Genomic DNA, 16,171 nt, shown 5'->3' with positions numbered 1-16,171 from the left:
CAGTCAGCGGGTGTTGCAGTGCTTCAGTCCAAAAGAAGTGAAATAAAGTACATGCATCCATAATAAAAAGTGCCTCACATGGCTCCGGGGGGTGAACAAAGGACTCCTGTAGCGAATCGAATCGTTTTTGTAAGAAAAATAATTACATTTAAAACGTAATAATCAATTTAATCTAGCTTGCGCTCACTGTTGTACACGGAAGCAGCTCTGGGCGGATGACGTAGGCGTCTGCGTTGCGCATGCGCCGCTCAGAAGTGACGAATGCAGAAGCGCAGGGGAGAGATCAAAACAAAGCAATGGTCTCGAATTAGAAGTACAAAACGAGGATTTGTAAAGAAGAATGTCAGAGGATTTCGATATAAGCCAAGAGGAGATAAGTAAGGAAACTTTGCTTCCTTTGCTCCTGTAAACAAACGTTGGTTTTCATGAGACTCACCGGCACATGCGCAACGCCGACATCTTACGTCATCCTCCTGGAGCTGCTTCCGTGTACAACTGTTGGCGCAAGCTAAATTAAAGTGATAATTGCGTTTTGAATATGGCTATTTTTCTTACAAAAACGCATCGATTCGCTACAGGAGGCCTTTGTTCACCACCCCGGAGCTGTGTGAGGCACTTTTTATTATGGATGGATGCGCTTTATTTCACTTCTTTTGGACTGATGAACTGCAACACCTGCTGACTGCCAATAAACAGCTTGGAAGATCAAAGACAATTTTTAATATAACTCTGATTGGATTCATCTGAAAGAAGGAAGTCATATATGCCTAGGATGGCTTGAGGGTGAGTAAATAATGGACTAATTTTCATTTTTGGGTGAACTATCCCTTTAATATCTTTTTATTTTAGTATTATTTACAAAAAAAATATTATTTGGCTATATTTTTAAGCTTAGTACATCATCTTAAACTTATTTTATTTCAGTTAGTAAGGAAACATGATTTTTAGGTTTTTCATCTGATTTATTTATTTTATTTATTTGGTTTCAGCTTTATTTCAATTAATGAAAAATGTTTAATAGTATTAGTTGAAACAGTTAAAAACTGTTTTACACTTCCAAGTCAAGATTTCTTAATATGTTTTTATTTACAATCATATTTGGAGCCAATTCTAATTATTAACTGCAGTTACACATTCCATTTAGACGAATCCAGATTAATCAACATTAGAATGATGCACCTGTTGTGAAGCTGATGTAATATTGCATTACATTATTTTCTGTTCATATAAGAATGCATGTGCATGTTAATTGGTGAATGAGAGTCATTGTTTGTTTGTACAGTAAGCCAGTGGGTTCTAATCAAATGCATTTTTTCCCACAGCTGAAGGAAGCTTTGTCCAAGGTCCCTCCATCTCATATAGGAGAACCTCTACTGAAGAAACCACTGGGCCCTGTACATTGGGTAAGCTCTGATTTAGATTTTTATCTTCTAAAAACACTAAACTAACTAGGGGTGCTCCGATCATGATTTTTTAGGCCGATCATAGAAAGCAGTATCTGCCGATACCGATCACAGATACCGATCTTTTTAAAGCCTTCTTTTTATCATTTATAACTATTTATAGTGATACTCCAATCAGGATTTTTAGACATTTATTCAGGGCCTGGATTTCATTTTTGAAAATGGGGTGAATTCCCCTCTTAGGTGACTCTTGTGAGAGGGGAAGCAGCTTTCACACAGGAGTCCGCTACTGATCCGTGGCTGTTTACCATAAACACAACATTTATCCATTATTTTGATTTCAAATCCAAATATTGTCACTGAAAATGCTTTTTCAGCATTGCATTTCTTTTTTTTTTTACACAGTACAGTGCGCAGCAATAGACTCGGTGCGGAAACGATCTCTGCACTGCTGCAGACGCACCGCTCCTGAACGCACTGCCAGACCGCAACCGTGTGCAGTAAACGCTTTAATCCATTAACATGAGCATGGAAAAAATACGCACCACGTATGCACTGCAAAAGGAGTAATGTGAACCTGGCGTTATGTGTGTGCGCTGCGAGTGTGCATGAGTGTACGGTCTCCAGGAGAAGCGCACGAGCGCTGAATGGTTAAACACTGGCAAGAATTAAAAAGAAATGCAATTTATAAACTTTAGTGACGATGTGTCACTGCCTCGACTGTGCAAGTGACAATTCCTGTATCAACTGTGCAGCGTGCAGCTCACTTATAGACAGACGCAATGTGGTGATTTGAAGCCATTTGCTTATTTTGAGAGAGAAAGAGAGGGCGCGCGCGGTGATTCACTCACACTGTTTGTGAAATTACGTCTCACACAAGGTTTTCAAATTACTTTATAACGTCATCAGCTTGAGATTGTTTTTTTGAGATCGGTATTTTAGAGACCGCCGATTAATCATCCCAACGTGATTATCGGCCGATAGTGATCAGTAGCCGATCAATCAGAGCACCCCTAAAACTAACCATTTTAAATTTGAACACCGAGTTAAATTGCCCATTTTAATTGGAAGTGTGTGTCTCTTTTTTTTTTTACCCCCAGGAGAAAATTGAAGCAATAAATCAAGCACTTGTGAATGAGTATGAAGTCAGAAGAAAGATGTTGCTAAAACGACTGGATGTGACGGTGCAGTCTTTTGGCTGGTCGGAAAGAGCCAAGGTACAAGAATCTTTCTTTTACTTTACGTATAGCATAAAACAAGAAGTTTACACTGATTAAACTAAAATAATGAATAAAAATGTGATTCTATACAGTAATTCTATTACTTGTAATTCTATACAGACACACATTGATAGACTTACGAAAGTGTACCAGCCTCTTCGTGTGGTGCTGGCCACTAAAACCAGAGTGTCTGTGGCTCACCTGTTTGCTGCTAGAGAAGATTTATCAAAGATCTTGAGAACCAGCAGTGGTCACATCAGGGAGAAAACAGCCTGTGCCATTAACAAGGTGGGTTAATTTTGAATGTATTTTCACTTTCTTTTAAATTGTATGTAATTTTTAATTGTTGCTGCACTATTTCAGAAGTTAGGGGTTGGTAAGATTTTCAAATGTTTTTGAAGGAAGTCTCTTATGCTTACTAAGGCTGCATTTATTTGATCAAAACTAAAGTAAAAACAGTAATATTGTGAAATATTACAATTGAAAATAACTGCTTTATATTTAAATATATATTAAAATGTAATTTCTTCCACAGCTGAATTTTCAGCAGTCACATGATACTTCAGAAATCATTCTAATATGCTGATTTAGTGTTTTAAAAAAAACACCATTATCAATGTCAAAAACAGTAGTGCAGCTTAATATTTTTGTGGAAACTATTATGCATTCTTTGAAGAATAGAACGTTCAAAAGAACAGCATTTATTTGAAATAGATATTTTTGTAAAAATGTAAAAGTCTTTACTGTCACATTTAATGTTTCTTTCAAAAAAAAAAAAAAGTAGTAGTGGACCAGTGAATTTATTAGTCTTGTTTATTAGGTCCTGATGGGTCGTGTTCCTGATCGAGGAGGAAGACCCAATGAGATCGAAGCCCCACCTCCAGAGATGCCCACGTGGCTGAAACGGCAAGATGGTCCACAAGGGGGCAGTGGAGGACAGTACTACTCTGGTGGTGGCGGAGGAAGAGGTGGTGGAAGAGGTGGCTATGATCAGCAAGGCGGCCGTGGAGGTCATGAGAGAGGAGGTGGAGGTGGTGGCAGAGGTGGGAGAGGAGACCACCGTGGAGGTAAAGCGCAGGGGAACTGGCAGGATGGCTCTGGAGGAGGTGGATACCAGGGCCATTACCAGGACAGTGGATATCGAGGAGGAGGCTACCAAGGAGGCCAGCAAGGACCAGGGTACTCAGGAGGAGGATATCAGGGTGGAGGTGGGAGTTACCAGCACGAAGGCTACTATCAAGATGGAGGACGACACCAGGAGAGAGGAGGAAGGGGCGGGCGTGGGGGTAGAGGAGGAGGAGGAGGCGGAAGAGGAAGAGGCAGTGGGCAGGGAGGAGGATGGGGTGGAAGAGGTGGGCAGAATTTTAACCAAGGAGGGCAATTTGAGCAATTCTTTCAGCAAGGTGGGCAACAGTATAACCAGGCCGGCTTTGGCCAGGGAAGACAATTTACTAGCTGAAAAGAGACGGTTACTGTGATCTACAGCTTCAAAGAGGACCCACAATTCTCTGAGGGTAGGAGACCGAGAGAGACACAGGCCTCTGAATGAGCGGATAGGCATTACATCTCATCATTCACATGGTGCCTGTGGAGTCTGCTTTACAGAGATCTCCTCTGAATGAACAATGTGCTTCTGCATGTGTACGGTTGGTTTAAATGGTTCTGCTTCAGGCAGACCATTTAAACTACTTCAGTTATTTGGAAGTGCGTGCTTGGGTTGCCAAAAAACTAGGATGAACTTTGTGTTGCTGGGTTTTTCTTCTTCCTTCCTCATTGATGATTGACATCGGTCCAGTCTACTGCCTGATCTCGCTGCCCCGACAATCTGACGAAGCCTTATACTAGGAAGTTAATCAAACTTTTGTTAATCTAGTTTTATTTAGGGAAATGTTACTTTAACATCATTAGTTCTCAATGTCCAAGCTGTCATTTCAACGATCAGCACATGAAAATTTTTGTTTTTTTTCTCTCATCTCTCTGTGAGATTTTGTTAACATGAGTAAGGGTCATGCTCTCGTGTGGATGTTCATTTACTGACTGTGTGGAAACCCTGAGATTGATTGATTGACATGATTGGAGCTTTTTGCTGTTTTGGGAAAGAATGGTACAGTTCACCTTTACAATGTGTAAAGGTTTTTGAATGATTAAATAAACCATAAAGCTCACTTTTTTGGTGTATTTTATTAAAAAAAAATGTAATCACAGAAAACTGATGAATTTCAAATGATGACAATTTCTTTCATTTTCTTGCATTATTATAGTGGCAATAAAATATCAGCATTTACAGTGACAAAAACAACTAAATTAAATACAAGAATTCTACAGAAATTATGCAGATTCCTAAGATGCAGTGTGATGGTGACATGCTTAGAAATACAGTGGCCACATGAGGGCAATAGACAGCAATTTATTTTAGTTTTATACCGTCAAAATGGAGCAAATCCTAAACATTTCTCAACATTCAACATCACTTAATCACAGTTTAAACCAGTCATTAGGAAACATTAAACACAAACTAGAATTTTTTTAAAGCCAAAGAAAGTTTTGAATAGTTGTGATTAGTCTGTTTTAGGGTAGTGTTTATTGATGTTTTCCATGAACAGCAAGTGCAATGAAGGAATCAGACATTTCTACAGATGACGTATTCAGTTATTACTCTCATTCTAGTTAAAGCAGACTGTTCATATCTATGTTCAGATATTTTGTCTTCAAAAATACACTATAAATACTTTTAATATAATACTTTTATGTTTTCCAGCTAAAGTTACATAAATGGTCTCCAAATATTCCAGTCCAAGATGGTAAAAGTCCCTTGTTTAATAATCGGTTTTATGGGTCAAGCTTATTTTCACTGGCAACCCTGAGATGCTGAGATGACCTGCTCACTGCACACAACCTTATTTCAGCATTGGTAAAAACCTAATAATAATTAGATTGCTCTTTTTTTTTATATAGTGAAGCTCAGAAATTTAGTGAGGAAAAGTAAGTGCAGCGAGAACCTTGGAAATAAACATGTTTGTATGTTTGATGTTCAAAATGTAGTAAATGTACACCTTTTCCTCATGTAGACCTGGCATCAACCAGAACATTCATTAGACTATAATCAATACAGCAATGACAAGGTTGATCATTTTACAGCATTAATTATTGGCCATATCATCTGATGGCCCAGAAGTGGCAAGAGTCGACAGTTTTTCAATACACATCTCTTGATTTTGCAAACCTTGTATTACGTAAAGATGTTTGCACAAGAAAATGTGTTAATATGGCTGCTGCTGCTGCTCATAAGTCAAATAACGTGCGCTTGAATTATCATTACAACGATTTCGCAGTAATTCTTACTTATCAATAAGTGAAAGACAACAGATGTATTAGAAATATCCCACAGGAGGTTCTGCTACTCTAAGGCTCTGAAAGTCATGCTTAAATTATTCACTTTAAAGGGATAGTTAAACCAAAAATGATATCTGCAAAAAGCTAAAAAATAATAATAGCAAAGAAAAAAAAAAGTAAATAGTCTTGGTATCCATTAACTTTCATTGTATGGAGAAAAAAAAAAGGTTACTCAAAATGTTGTTGTAAGGTGATTAAACGATGACAGAATCTTTGGGTGAACTATCCCTTTAAGTAGTATGCTTTATATGTTACATCAAATCAAAATATATTAAATTTAGCATATGCCTTTAACACCTCTCTTCTGATCTCTGACAATTTGAATGCTAACTAGCACTACAGATACACATGCATCATTTTATCAGACAAACAGATGAGAGCAGAATCATTAGCACAGCATTAGAATAATACTCTAATGATTCTTGCAACAGGTAAGTGCTTTCAGCACTACTCATCATCAAGGCTTCAGATGACAGATATGGTTCTCAACTGCTTCAGGATATCATTCACATGAGCCACTGGCATCTAACATTAATTCTGTAATCATTTAATTCCTCGCATTTTGTTTCAAACCATATGACTTTCTTTTGTGAAGACTTCTTTTAAGATGCTATATTCTATACAATGAAAGTGAATGGGAACCAACAACAAGACAAAAACACCATATTTGTCCATACGACTCATGCCAAGTCTTCATAAGCCTTCAATAGATTTTTTTTAGAGGAGTACGCTGAAATTTAAGCTGATATTCACTGAAAATTTTGCCTGACAGACATGGCCACCATTCACTTTCATTGTATGAAAATCCTTTTGTTTTCCAAAATAAATACAAGAAATAAACTCATTTTAGTTACGAAAGCCATGAGTGTGAGTAAATGACAGAATGTAAATTTTTGGGCAACTGTCTCTTTAAATCTGCAATTGTGGTGCCAGAAGAGCATCTAATCCTATAGGCTCAAAGACTCACTATAATCACTGTTTGTCTTTGTTGATCTGTTGATCCACCTGTGTGGTTTCTGACTCTCTCTCTCTCTCACACACACACACACACACACACACACAGTCAAAAATGATCGTATGAGGCTTGTCCCATCTCAGCCTGTCGGGCTCTAACTGAGCTGAGATGTTTGGGTGTCAAACTTATTTCAGAACATATGGTGCTGAAGGACACTGTGTTGCCCTGGCGACAGACTATCGATGGACTCATCTGGCGCTTAGCAACAGAGGCCATATAAAACACCTGGTCGACGGCACACCTGTGTCAGCAGAATTGAAGTCTTTGAATTCACGTATATATAAAGATCATTTTCGACCTTACATAGCTATCAATGTTGCTAAGCAGTGTTGATGTAATGATGCATAAGGTCAGAGGTACTTCATGGACTCTTGTCCGCCTTTTCTCAAGCACAGGAGACACAACTATGGTGCAAAACATTAGAGAAATAATCTTTGAAAGAGTGTAGGTGGTTTTTATAATTATATTTGGGGTAAAGGGTTTTAAAACTCGACGTACCTTCCACTTCAGATCATAATGTGTTGCTGGGTAACACATAAATGAAGTTAGTGTTTTAATGTTCTATCATACATGCGTTCATCTTCATCTTTCCCTCTGTTACATGTGCCAGCTCCACTTACGACTTTAGACAGCCTGAATATAACCTTCACATCCAGTGTGTCCTTTCTGAGTAGTGCTTTTGGAGAACGAAAATCAGTAGAAACGGCATACCTTGAATACTCTTCACGCCGAGTATTCACGCTGATGTATCCGTCACGTCAGCTTCCAGCGATTCTGTTAGGTTTCCAACCTGTCTGTTACAGGACAGCACAGTGCAGTCACTCTCTGTTTAGTCCGAGACCTTTCCTTTGATGCAACCCTTCCCCCAGTTCAGTCAGCGGGTTGCCTGCCGCACCTCTTTTACTGTGGCTGTAGAAATAGTGGCCCTATTCCTGATCCACCGGAGGCATGAGGCACCCCAGCACGCCCCCTAGAGCGGACAGCCCTCTGGGCCATGGTCCTGACAGGCTCCAGGGTGTCCTGCATGGGCCCACAGAGCAGTCAAGTCAGCTGATCTGAAAACACACAGTGGAAGATCATGAGGACACATGACTTGTTTGTTTAAGGAAAATAATTAGTGCTGCCTGCTCAGGACAATTTCAGTATGCATTTGGGATTTTTGGGGGAAGTAAGCAAACTCTGAACACTCTAGTAACTGTATAGCAACATGCTAAAACTGCTCAGAACACCTTAGCAACCATATAGCAACACCCTGGAAAATTTAAATTTTCTTAAGAAAATGAAAAAAAAAGGTGTTTCTTCAATCACTAGAAAATGAACTTTCTTAAATTTTGAAAATCTTAGATTTTTGTTTTATATTGTCTGGCAAATATGTCAATCAGTGTACACTACAATTCAAAAGTCTGAGGATTTAAAAAAAAAAAAAACTTTTATTCAGCAAGGATGCATTAAATTGATCAAAAGACAAAAGATTTTTATTTACAAAATCATTACTGTTCTTTTGAAATTCTATTTATTAAACAATCTTGACACAAATGTCATGGTTTCCACAATAATATGAAACAGCAACATTCAGCTTTACCATAATAAGAATGAATTACATTTTAAAATATATTATAATGTAAATATTTATATTTATTTATACATTTATATTTATTATATATTTACAGAGGCGGACAGAAACTAAGTACATTTACTTGAGTATTGTACTTAAGTACACTTTTTGAGTATCTGTACTTTACTTGAGTATTATTTTTTCTGGGAACTTATGACTTTAACTTCACTACATTTGAAAGACAAATATTGTACTTTTCACTCCACTACATTTCTATCAAGATCCTCGAACTAGAAAGTCGTTACTATGTAGCAGCTTTGAAAGTCAGTGGGTGATTTTTTTTCTTCTCTAATACGTGACTCTTTTTTTCAGACAGTTTATCAGTAATCACTCTTGTAGGGCTACATGAAGAGATTTCCCAGCATTTTTTGAACACTGACCAGCTGCAAATGTGATATTTATTTACAACAATTCAATAATAAGAAGTTAATATTGTGGTATATTTTAGACACAATATTGTCTGATTTTGCTAAATTGTGTAGGTGAAAATATTACCTATAAAGCTACAGAAGAACTGTTGTGCGTCTCCTAATAAAACACAATATTATTTGACCAGCAGTATCTGTACTTTCACTCAAGTAATGGAGTTGAGTACTTTGTCTGCCTCTGTATATTTTAAATATAGTATATATTAAATAGAAATAATTAATTTTATATTGTAACTATTTCACAATATAAATGTTTTTATTGTAGTTTTTACCAAATAAATGCATCCTTGATGAGCAAAATATATTTCTTTCAAAAACATTAAAAAAAAACTTACCCCAAACTTTTGAATGGTAGTGTAATTATTTTTTTTTTCTGTAAGAAATTTGTTAGTTTTAATGAAAAGAAATCCACATCTGTAACATAAAAAATAAATGATTATAATTACGATGATAATTATTATTTTAAAAATAGTTTGATTGAAGTATTGTGGTTTTATATTTCCACCTAAAAAGATAAATAAATGTTACGTTACTTAAACATGAATATTCATGAGCTGATCACCTAAAAAAAAAAGAAAAAGAAAAAAAGCAATTCTGCATTGTAACACTGACAGGTGCAACAACAGTATAATCCCTGTGTGTGTCAAGTGACCCTGCCTTTTTAAAGCCTGTTCTACAAATGACATAGAGATCTGAATTTATCAAACACAGCAACACAATCCTGGTCAGACATATGCTCTGCATTTTAACCCAAAACAAAGTGTCTGCCAGGTCCTAAAATAACAGCCTAGAGCCCTACTCAGGTTAGTGCTACTCCATATTTAGGCCCATCAGCATGAGTGCTGTGGTGCTCATGACTCTGCGGCCTCTGATGAAGATTATCTCTAGAGCGACGAGAGAAGGGGCCAGACCGTGGAACCTTGGCGTTTCCATGGCAATGGTTGAGCAAAGTTTCATAAAAACCTGTTTCAGGGCCATGAGAGAGGCAGGAAGGGATGTAGGAATTAAAAGACAGTGAAACCAGTGGTTTGGTTGGTTTGTGGGATACACAAGGTCTTCCTACTCATACAAATCTGAGGACAACACACTGCAGCTTTAAAAATATTTACAGGATCATTTCTTCAGAATTCAAATGAGATGCTTTTCGCTCAATCATACCTCAGAGGTCCTAGTTCTGTTCATATGTTGTTGTGCGAGTCCATTCTGCTGTGAATCTTCGCTGTGCTCATGTGAGTTCCTGCTGTTCCTCGACGCTGCCGAACTCTGTGTGTCGTTCTCCCAGCGAGCAAAGCCTTTGCTCTTGGATGCTTTGCGGTGTGGCCTGTACCTCATTTTGGGGAAGGTGTGTGACCCGCTGTCTGCAATGGCCACCCAGCCATTTTCGGACCACAGGGGTTCTGTCTGCGTCGCCTGACTGGTGGTGGCTCTCTGGAGCCGCACTGAGATGCGCTGAGCTGAACCGGTCATCAGGGTGATGGACTTTCCCTCCAGGTCAGAGCCTGACGATGGCGACACAGCAGGGAACGTAAACACCTCATCATCATCTGTGCAGTAACAGGACAAGAGAATGTTAGCAAAGGGAATTGGGAACTTGTTTGCAAAGAATATATCTTGATTTATGTTTAATCAGTGACTGGCAAATAGTCGTTTTTTTTCAGTGAAACCATACGATGATACTAACTTTCACATTAAATGATTTTAATAAAAAAATGGATGTAGAAAAGACGATACAGCTATTTTCAATGTTAAGTGTATGTTTGTGTGTGCTTGAGAGAGAGAGAGAGAGAGAGAGAGAGAGAGATCACACTCATCTATGCATTTCACCCTGTTTTACTCGGAGATAAGCAGATGGTGATGTACTGTACAGGTGTATTTTCACCTTTACAGGTGGGCAGGTTGGGGCTGCTGGGTAAAGAGCTGTGTGTGAGCACTCCAGGAGACACATTGCCCAGTGATGTGGACCGAGGGAGACGTCGACACGCCAAAACCAGTAGCTCACGACACTGTTTATGGCAGTTCACACCACAGTCTGAAAACAAACAGCAGAAAGTGTGCATTTACCTGGATATATAGATGACAATTGTATACAATAAAAAAGTGTAAAAAATGTATTTATTAAAATATTACGCACACATGCATGGGACCAATTTATATTCTTTTTTTAAATGTGATAAACAGGATATCTAATAAGCCACTAATATCAACTAAATAAACAGAGAAAAGGGTAACACTTTCTATGAAGTCCGTATTTATAATACATTATAAAGGTATTCGTAAGGCATTATAAATAAAATGTAACCTAACATATAAACATTGCATTTTTTTCAGTTGAAATTATTAACTAGCTCACATCAAAATTAATATTAGCCTCACAGGGAACACTCAAATAACACTCCACACCTAACCACTCACAAGCTGTAGTAAGATACTGTGCAGATCTTAAATAAACAATGTCAAGATATGATACAGTCCATTATACTGTAAATTAAGTAGATTTAATATGGTGTTCATTGTGTGTTATAAATAATCATACTCCTAAACTTATAACCACAAATACGTAAGTATTATGATGTATTATAATTGTTTTTATGATTATTCATGAGTTGATATAACATATTATAATTTTTTTTATAATGCATTATGCATTCATTATAATGCCTTAAGAATACCCTTATAATGTATTATAAATACGGGCTTCATAGAAAGTGTTACCGAGAAAAGAAACTAGTAATGAATTTACAAGATTAGTGCACTCCTCAAGCATCAACATCTACTGTGATTGGCCCTATTTATTTATTTTTTACCTTTGCACTTGTATCCTTGTTTAATAATTCCCCAGAGCTGAAACCATGGACCACGGGGTGAAAAGGAAGGGCATGAAGACAACAAAATGGAGAGAGAGAAGCATGTAAGTAAATATAAATTGGGGGCAGAAGCAGCAGGTTCATGCTGTTTGAGTTTATGGTTTTCTGTACACAGACCCATGAATAATAAACAGGATACTTCCACACATTACACCCTTCCTGTGCAATACAGTGTGACAAGGTGGATCTCTGTGTGTGTGTGTGTGTGTGTGTGTGCGTGTCTGAAAGTCTGTTTAAAAGAATGTGTGTGTTAACTCAGCGGATTCCTGTCTAACCATCTGTGTAAATACAGAACGATTTGAGCAGCAGTGACTATACCTAAACACTCACTCTATAGTTCATCAGCCCTGAATATTTAGTTCAGTGGCAACAGGAAATGTGCTGCATTTACTAGGAAAGACATCATTTTGTACATAACTTCTGTTCTATATTTAAAAAAAAAAAAAAAAAATCCAGTGGTTGTATGTTTTGTTAAATAATCCAAAAACATCCTCAATTTCTTCTTGTTGAAAAGTTTGGGGTCGGTAATACTTTTACTTTTTAATGTTTTAGAAAGAAGTCTCTTATGCTCATCAAGGCTGCTTTAATCAAATATGCAGTCGAAACAGTTATATTGTGAATAGAGATATGCCGGTATCAAATTTTCATGTTGCGATTAATTGCTAATGCTTTTATCACGGTATACGGTATTATCGCGATATTGATATTTTGTTTTAAAAAAGTGTTCTCATAATACAGTATAACAGGTTTAATAACTTTTCTAATAACAAAAATAACTGAACATTTAAATGCAATAAAGCAATACAGAAAAATGTATAAAGTTAAAAGTTTTACACAGATTAAAGTGCAAAAGAACTATAAAGACCAATAGGTATCACTTTACAATAAGACCTCATTAGTTAACCTTAGTTAATGCATTAACATTCACAATGAGCAATAGCTACATTTGCTGCAGAAGTCATTAATCTTTGTTTAAAAAATACAAGTCTTAGTTCATGTTAGCTCATTAAATAACACAGTTGCAACTTTCGATTTTAACATGTTATTAAATATTGGAATACCTAAGATTAATGAATGTTCAGAAGAATGTCAGAGAGTGAAAGTGCGCTTTCATCCAGAGCGTCTCTCACATGTTCCGCCATGTGCTTCTCGTCCGCGCTTATTTACATCAGAGTGCGCATGCGTCTTTCACGCAGCATACAGCGGTGTTGTGCATTTTGACCAGTTGATGGGAAAAGTATTCTTAAAATGCATTCAAAATTCGGAATAATTTGTAATATATAATTATTCACGGTATTTAGAAGTGCCCACGATAACAATATCGTGCATATTAATTACCGTGATATATCGCAGTACCGAATACCGGCACAAGTTTAATTGTGAAATATAATTACAACTTAAGTTTCTATTTTCATATATTAAAATTGTTATGTATTCAAGTGATAGCAAAGTTGAATTTTTCAGCCGCCATTGCTCCAGTCTTCAGTGTCACATGATCCGTCAGAAATCATTCTAATATGCTGATTCAATGCTCAAGAAACATTTCCTATTATTAACGTTAAAAACAGATGCTTATTATTTTTGTAGAAACAGCAATGAATAGAAAGTAATAAAAAGAACAGCATTTATATGAAATAGAAATTGTTTGTAACACTAGAAATGTCTTTACTGTCACTTTTGATCAATTTAAAGCATTCTTGCTAAATAAAAGTATTAAATTTCTTTAAGAAAAATAAAAATGTGACTGACCCCAAACTTACGAATGGTAGTGCATTTCATTACTTTTAATGGTCAGCCACTTGGCCTGTAATGAGAAGAATAGCAATAAAATTTTTAACTTAACTAGCCAGAAATCTTGGGAGTGAGAAACAGCTAGACACTGTGGTTTTAAGGTCGGATTTAACCTTTAAACACTGTCTGCATCGATTCAGTGATGTTGTGGTAAACTCAGGTCTTGCTAGGTATTCTTGTTTGCACACACACATACACACGCAGTGCTGAAGCCCTCAGAAGACTTCTACTGAACTTCAGTCTCAGAGAGTATCTCTGCATAAGCACTGCACTGCAGAAATCTCCCAGAATACATTACCAGTTGTGCTTATGTGAGTGGAAAGTAAATTTAGTAGCTCTTTATGAGCCAAATAAAATCAGCTCTTACAAATCCAGCGCAGTGTTCACAGAACGTTGGCTTCAGGTAAGTCATCTCCTGGAAGTTGTGAATAAATCCAGGCCCCATCTTACACTGCAGCAGCGGATTGGCACGCAGGAAATAAGCAATCATCTCATCCTTACTGATCAATCCATCCCTGCACAAAAAGAGAGAGATCATCATGATATCCTCCAGCTCATAAAGCAGTATTTCTTTGCTTCCTGTGTCAAAACAGGTACGATATCTGAATAGAACCATTAGTGTGAGTGCAAGAGCTCATGAGAAATGCATGCAGTCACATGCCAGTAATGCGGTTTGAGTGCTGAACTGCTAAGATTAACCACAGAGGACGCCTGGGGAATTTCTGAGTGTGTGAGAGAGTCTGTGCATGCCTGATGCTGTGCATCCTTCCCCGGGAGATATGACCTTCAGCCTTTTGACAGTGCAGCAGGTAGCCCACACTGAGCAGCTGCATGGCCTGAAGTGACTAATGATGCATTACACGATGCATTTTCTCTGATCATTAAAAATAAATACATAAATAATCTTTTATGCATTCATCCAGTGGTACAGAAAGCATCAGGCGTAAATATTTGCCGTATTTTCCCAAAACGCAAAAAACACTGCACTTAAATGCTGTTTAAAAATGTATTATTGTTGTTGAAATATTACATCATGGGTGTTGTTTTGTCGGCATTCCATGCTCTGCTCCATTTACAGCGATTAAACATGCTTACGAGTTTAGCATGGTTGAGAAGAACCCTTTGTGGAATTTCCAGACACACTAAATTGACCCTGTCAGAAATGAGATGATGTACCGAAAATGCGTCCCTTCCAATATCATCGAGCGCTTCTAAATCTCTGCCCAGGCTTATAAAGGATCATCAACACAGACTATGAGCTGCTCTCACCAACAAACACTATTAGCAGTTTGGCACTGCAGGGGCCTGTTACAAGAATCACACATTTCACACGCTTTTCCTACTTACTGGTCTTTATCAAGCACGCAGAAGGAATCGAGGAAAGGGAAATTTGCAGCGATACTCTCAAAGTCTTCCTGAGATATGTATCCATCACGGTCGTGGTCGTAGTTACGAAAGACAGACTTCACATGCAATGAATAACAGGAATACATAAGTTTAGTGAATGTGTTGCAATGAGCAAAAGCTAAATACACACATCTGTTAAATGACTGGACTGTTCTCTGTATGTGGCATAAAAAATGTGCATTGATATAATATACCATATAATCAAATTCATCTGATTAAACCATTCAGGCAATTAGAAATAGGCTTGACATAATCATAATATTATGGTTTTATCAATATCATAAATGTCTGTGAGTATTGATGCTGACAACATCTTACATCCACAACTTTCCTGATGTGTTTGTTGACCACTGAGGGATCTGGTTTGGTGGTGACCCCAGAGGCCCAGTCCAGTGGAGCCAGAGGTTTGTTGGGCGTTGTGGGTGACGTGGGCTGCAGAAAAAACATGGATGTTATGAAATCAATTCTGTTCTGTGCTGATTTTTACAAAAGAGACCCTTTCCAGCAGAAATTCCTTAAGAGAGAGGAAGAAATCGATTACAGTTGTGAACACAATATCAAATGGGTTACAGTATAAGACAGGATAATCTTATGAAAATGTTCAATTAAATGACCAAAACATGTTGAATTAGTGGCTATGAGTCATAACACTGCAATTCAAAGGATTTAAAAAAAATAAGCAATTATTTTTCAATGCAAATCATTTTGTAACATTATATATGTCTTTACTGTCACTTCTGATCAATTTAACGCATCCTTGCTAAATAAAAGTATTAAATTAATTTACAAAAAAAAGAGTATGAATTTCTGAACAGTAGTGAATGAGCAGAGCACGCATGGGCCGTACTGTCATCTTACCTGAGATTTGGGGTTACGGGGTTCTCTAAGCAGGGACAGCTCATATATTTCATCCTCTGTGTAGTACAGATCCAAGGACAGCTTTACAAAAAAAGACATAAAATAAAATTAAAGCCAATAATTTCCCCAAGTGGACAAAACCACTGTGATTCAGTGCTGCGGTGAGACTTTGATTGA

At 37.4% G+C, this 16,171-nt stretch overlaps 2 protein-coding genes across 2 annotated transcripts in view; one reads left to right on the top strand and one right to left on the bottom strand.

Moving 5' to 3' along the window:
• The window catches only part of fam98a (family with sequence similarity 98 member A), an 8,662-nt gene extending 2,551 nt beyond the window's left edge, over positions 1–6,111 (top strand). The window contains exons 5-8 of the mRNA XM_016487949.1: positions 1,323–1,403; positions 2,504–2,620; positions 2,744–2,911; positions 3,444–6,111. Coding sequence (XP_016343435.1) covers positions 1,323–1,403; positions 2,504–2,620; positions 2,744–2,911; positions 3,444–4,082 — 1,005 coding nt within the window. The 3' untranslated portion in view covers positions 4,083–6,111. The remainder of the gene's footprint in view (positions 1–1,322; positions 1,404–2,503; positions 2,621–2,743; positions 2,912–3,443) is intronic.
• A 947-nt stretch (positions 6,112–7,058) lies between these two features.
• Positions 7,059–16,171, bottom strand: part of LOC107689794 (ras guanyl-releasing protein 3-like) — a 34,400-nt gene continuing 25,287 nt past the window's right edge. Inside the window, exons 10-17 of the mRNA XM_016487948.1 lie at positions 15,995–16,075; positions 15,455–15,568; positions 15,077–15,192; positions 14,097–14,244; positions 11,879–11,915; positions 10,954–11,103; positions 10,233–10,618; positions 7,059–8,086 (exon numbers count right to left, since the gene is read on the bottom strand). Coding sequence (XP_016343434.1) covers positions 8,078–8,086; positions 10,233–10,618; positions 10,954–11,103; positions 11,879–11,915; positions 14,097–14,244; positions 15,077–15,192; positions 15,455–15,568; positions 15,995–16,075 — 1,041 coding nt within the window. The 3' untranslated portion in view covers positions 7,059–8,077. The remainder of the gene's footprint in view (positions 8,087–10,232; positions 10,619–10,953; positions 11,104–11,878; positions 11,916–14,096; positions 14,245–15,076; positions 15,193–15,454; positions 15,569–15,994; positions 16,076–16,171) is intronic.

The sequence above is a fragment of the Sinocyclocheilus anshuiensis genome, unplaced genomic scaffold, assembly GCF_001515605.1.
Source record: "Sinocyclocheilus anshuiensis isolate Anshui unplaced genomic scaffold, SAMN03320099.WGS_v1.1 scaffold918, whole genome shotgun sequence".
NCBI classification, from domain to species: Eukaryota; Metazoa; Chordata; class Actinopteri; order Cypriniformes; family Cyprinidae; genus Sinocyclocheilus; species Sinocyclocheilus anshuiensis.
This window is presented reverse-complemented; position numbering and strand designations above follow the sequence as displayed.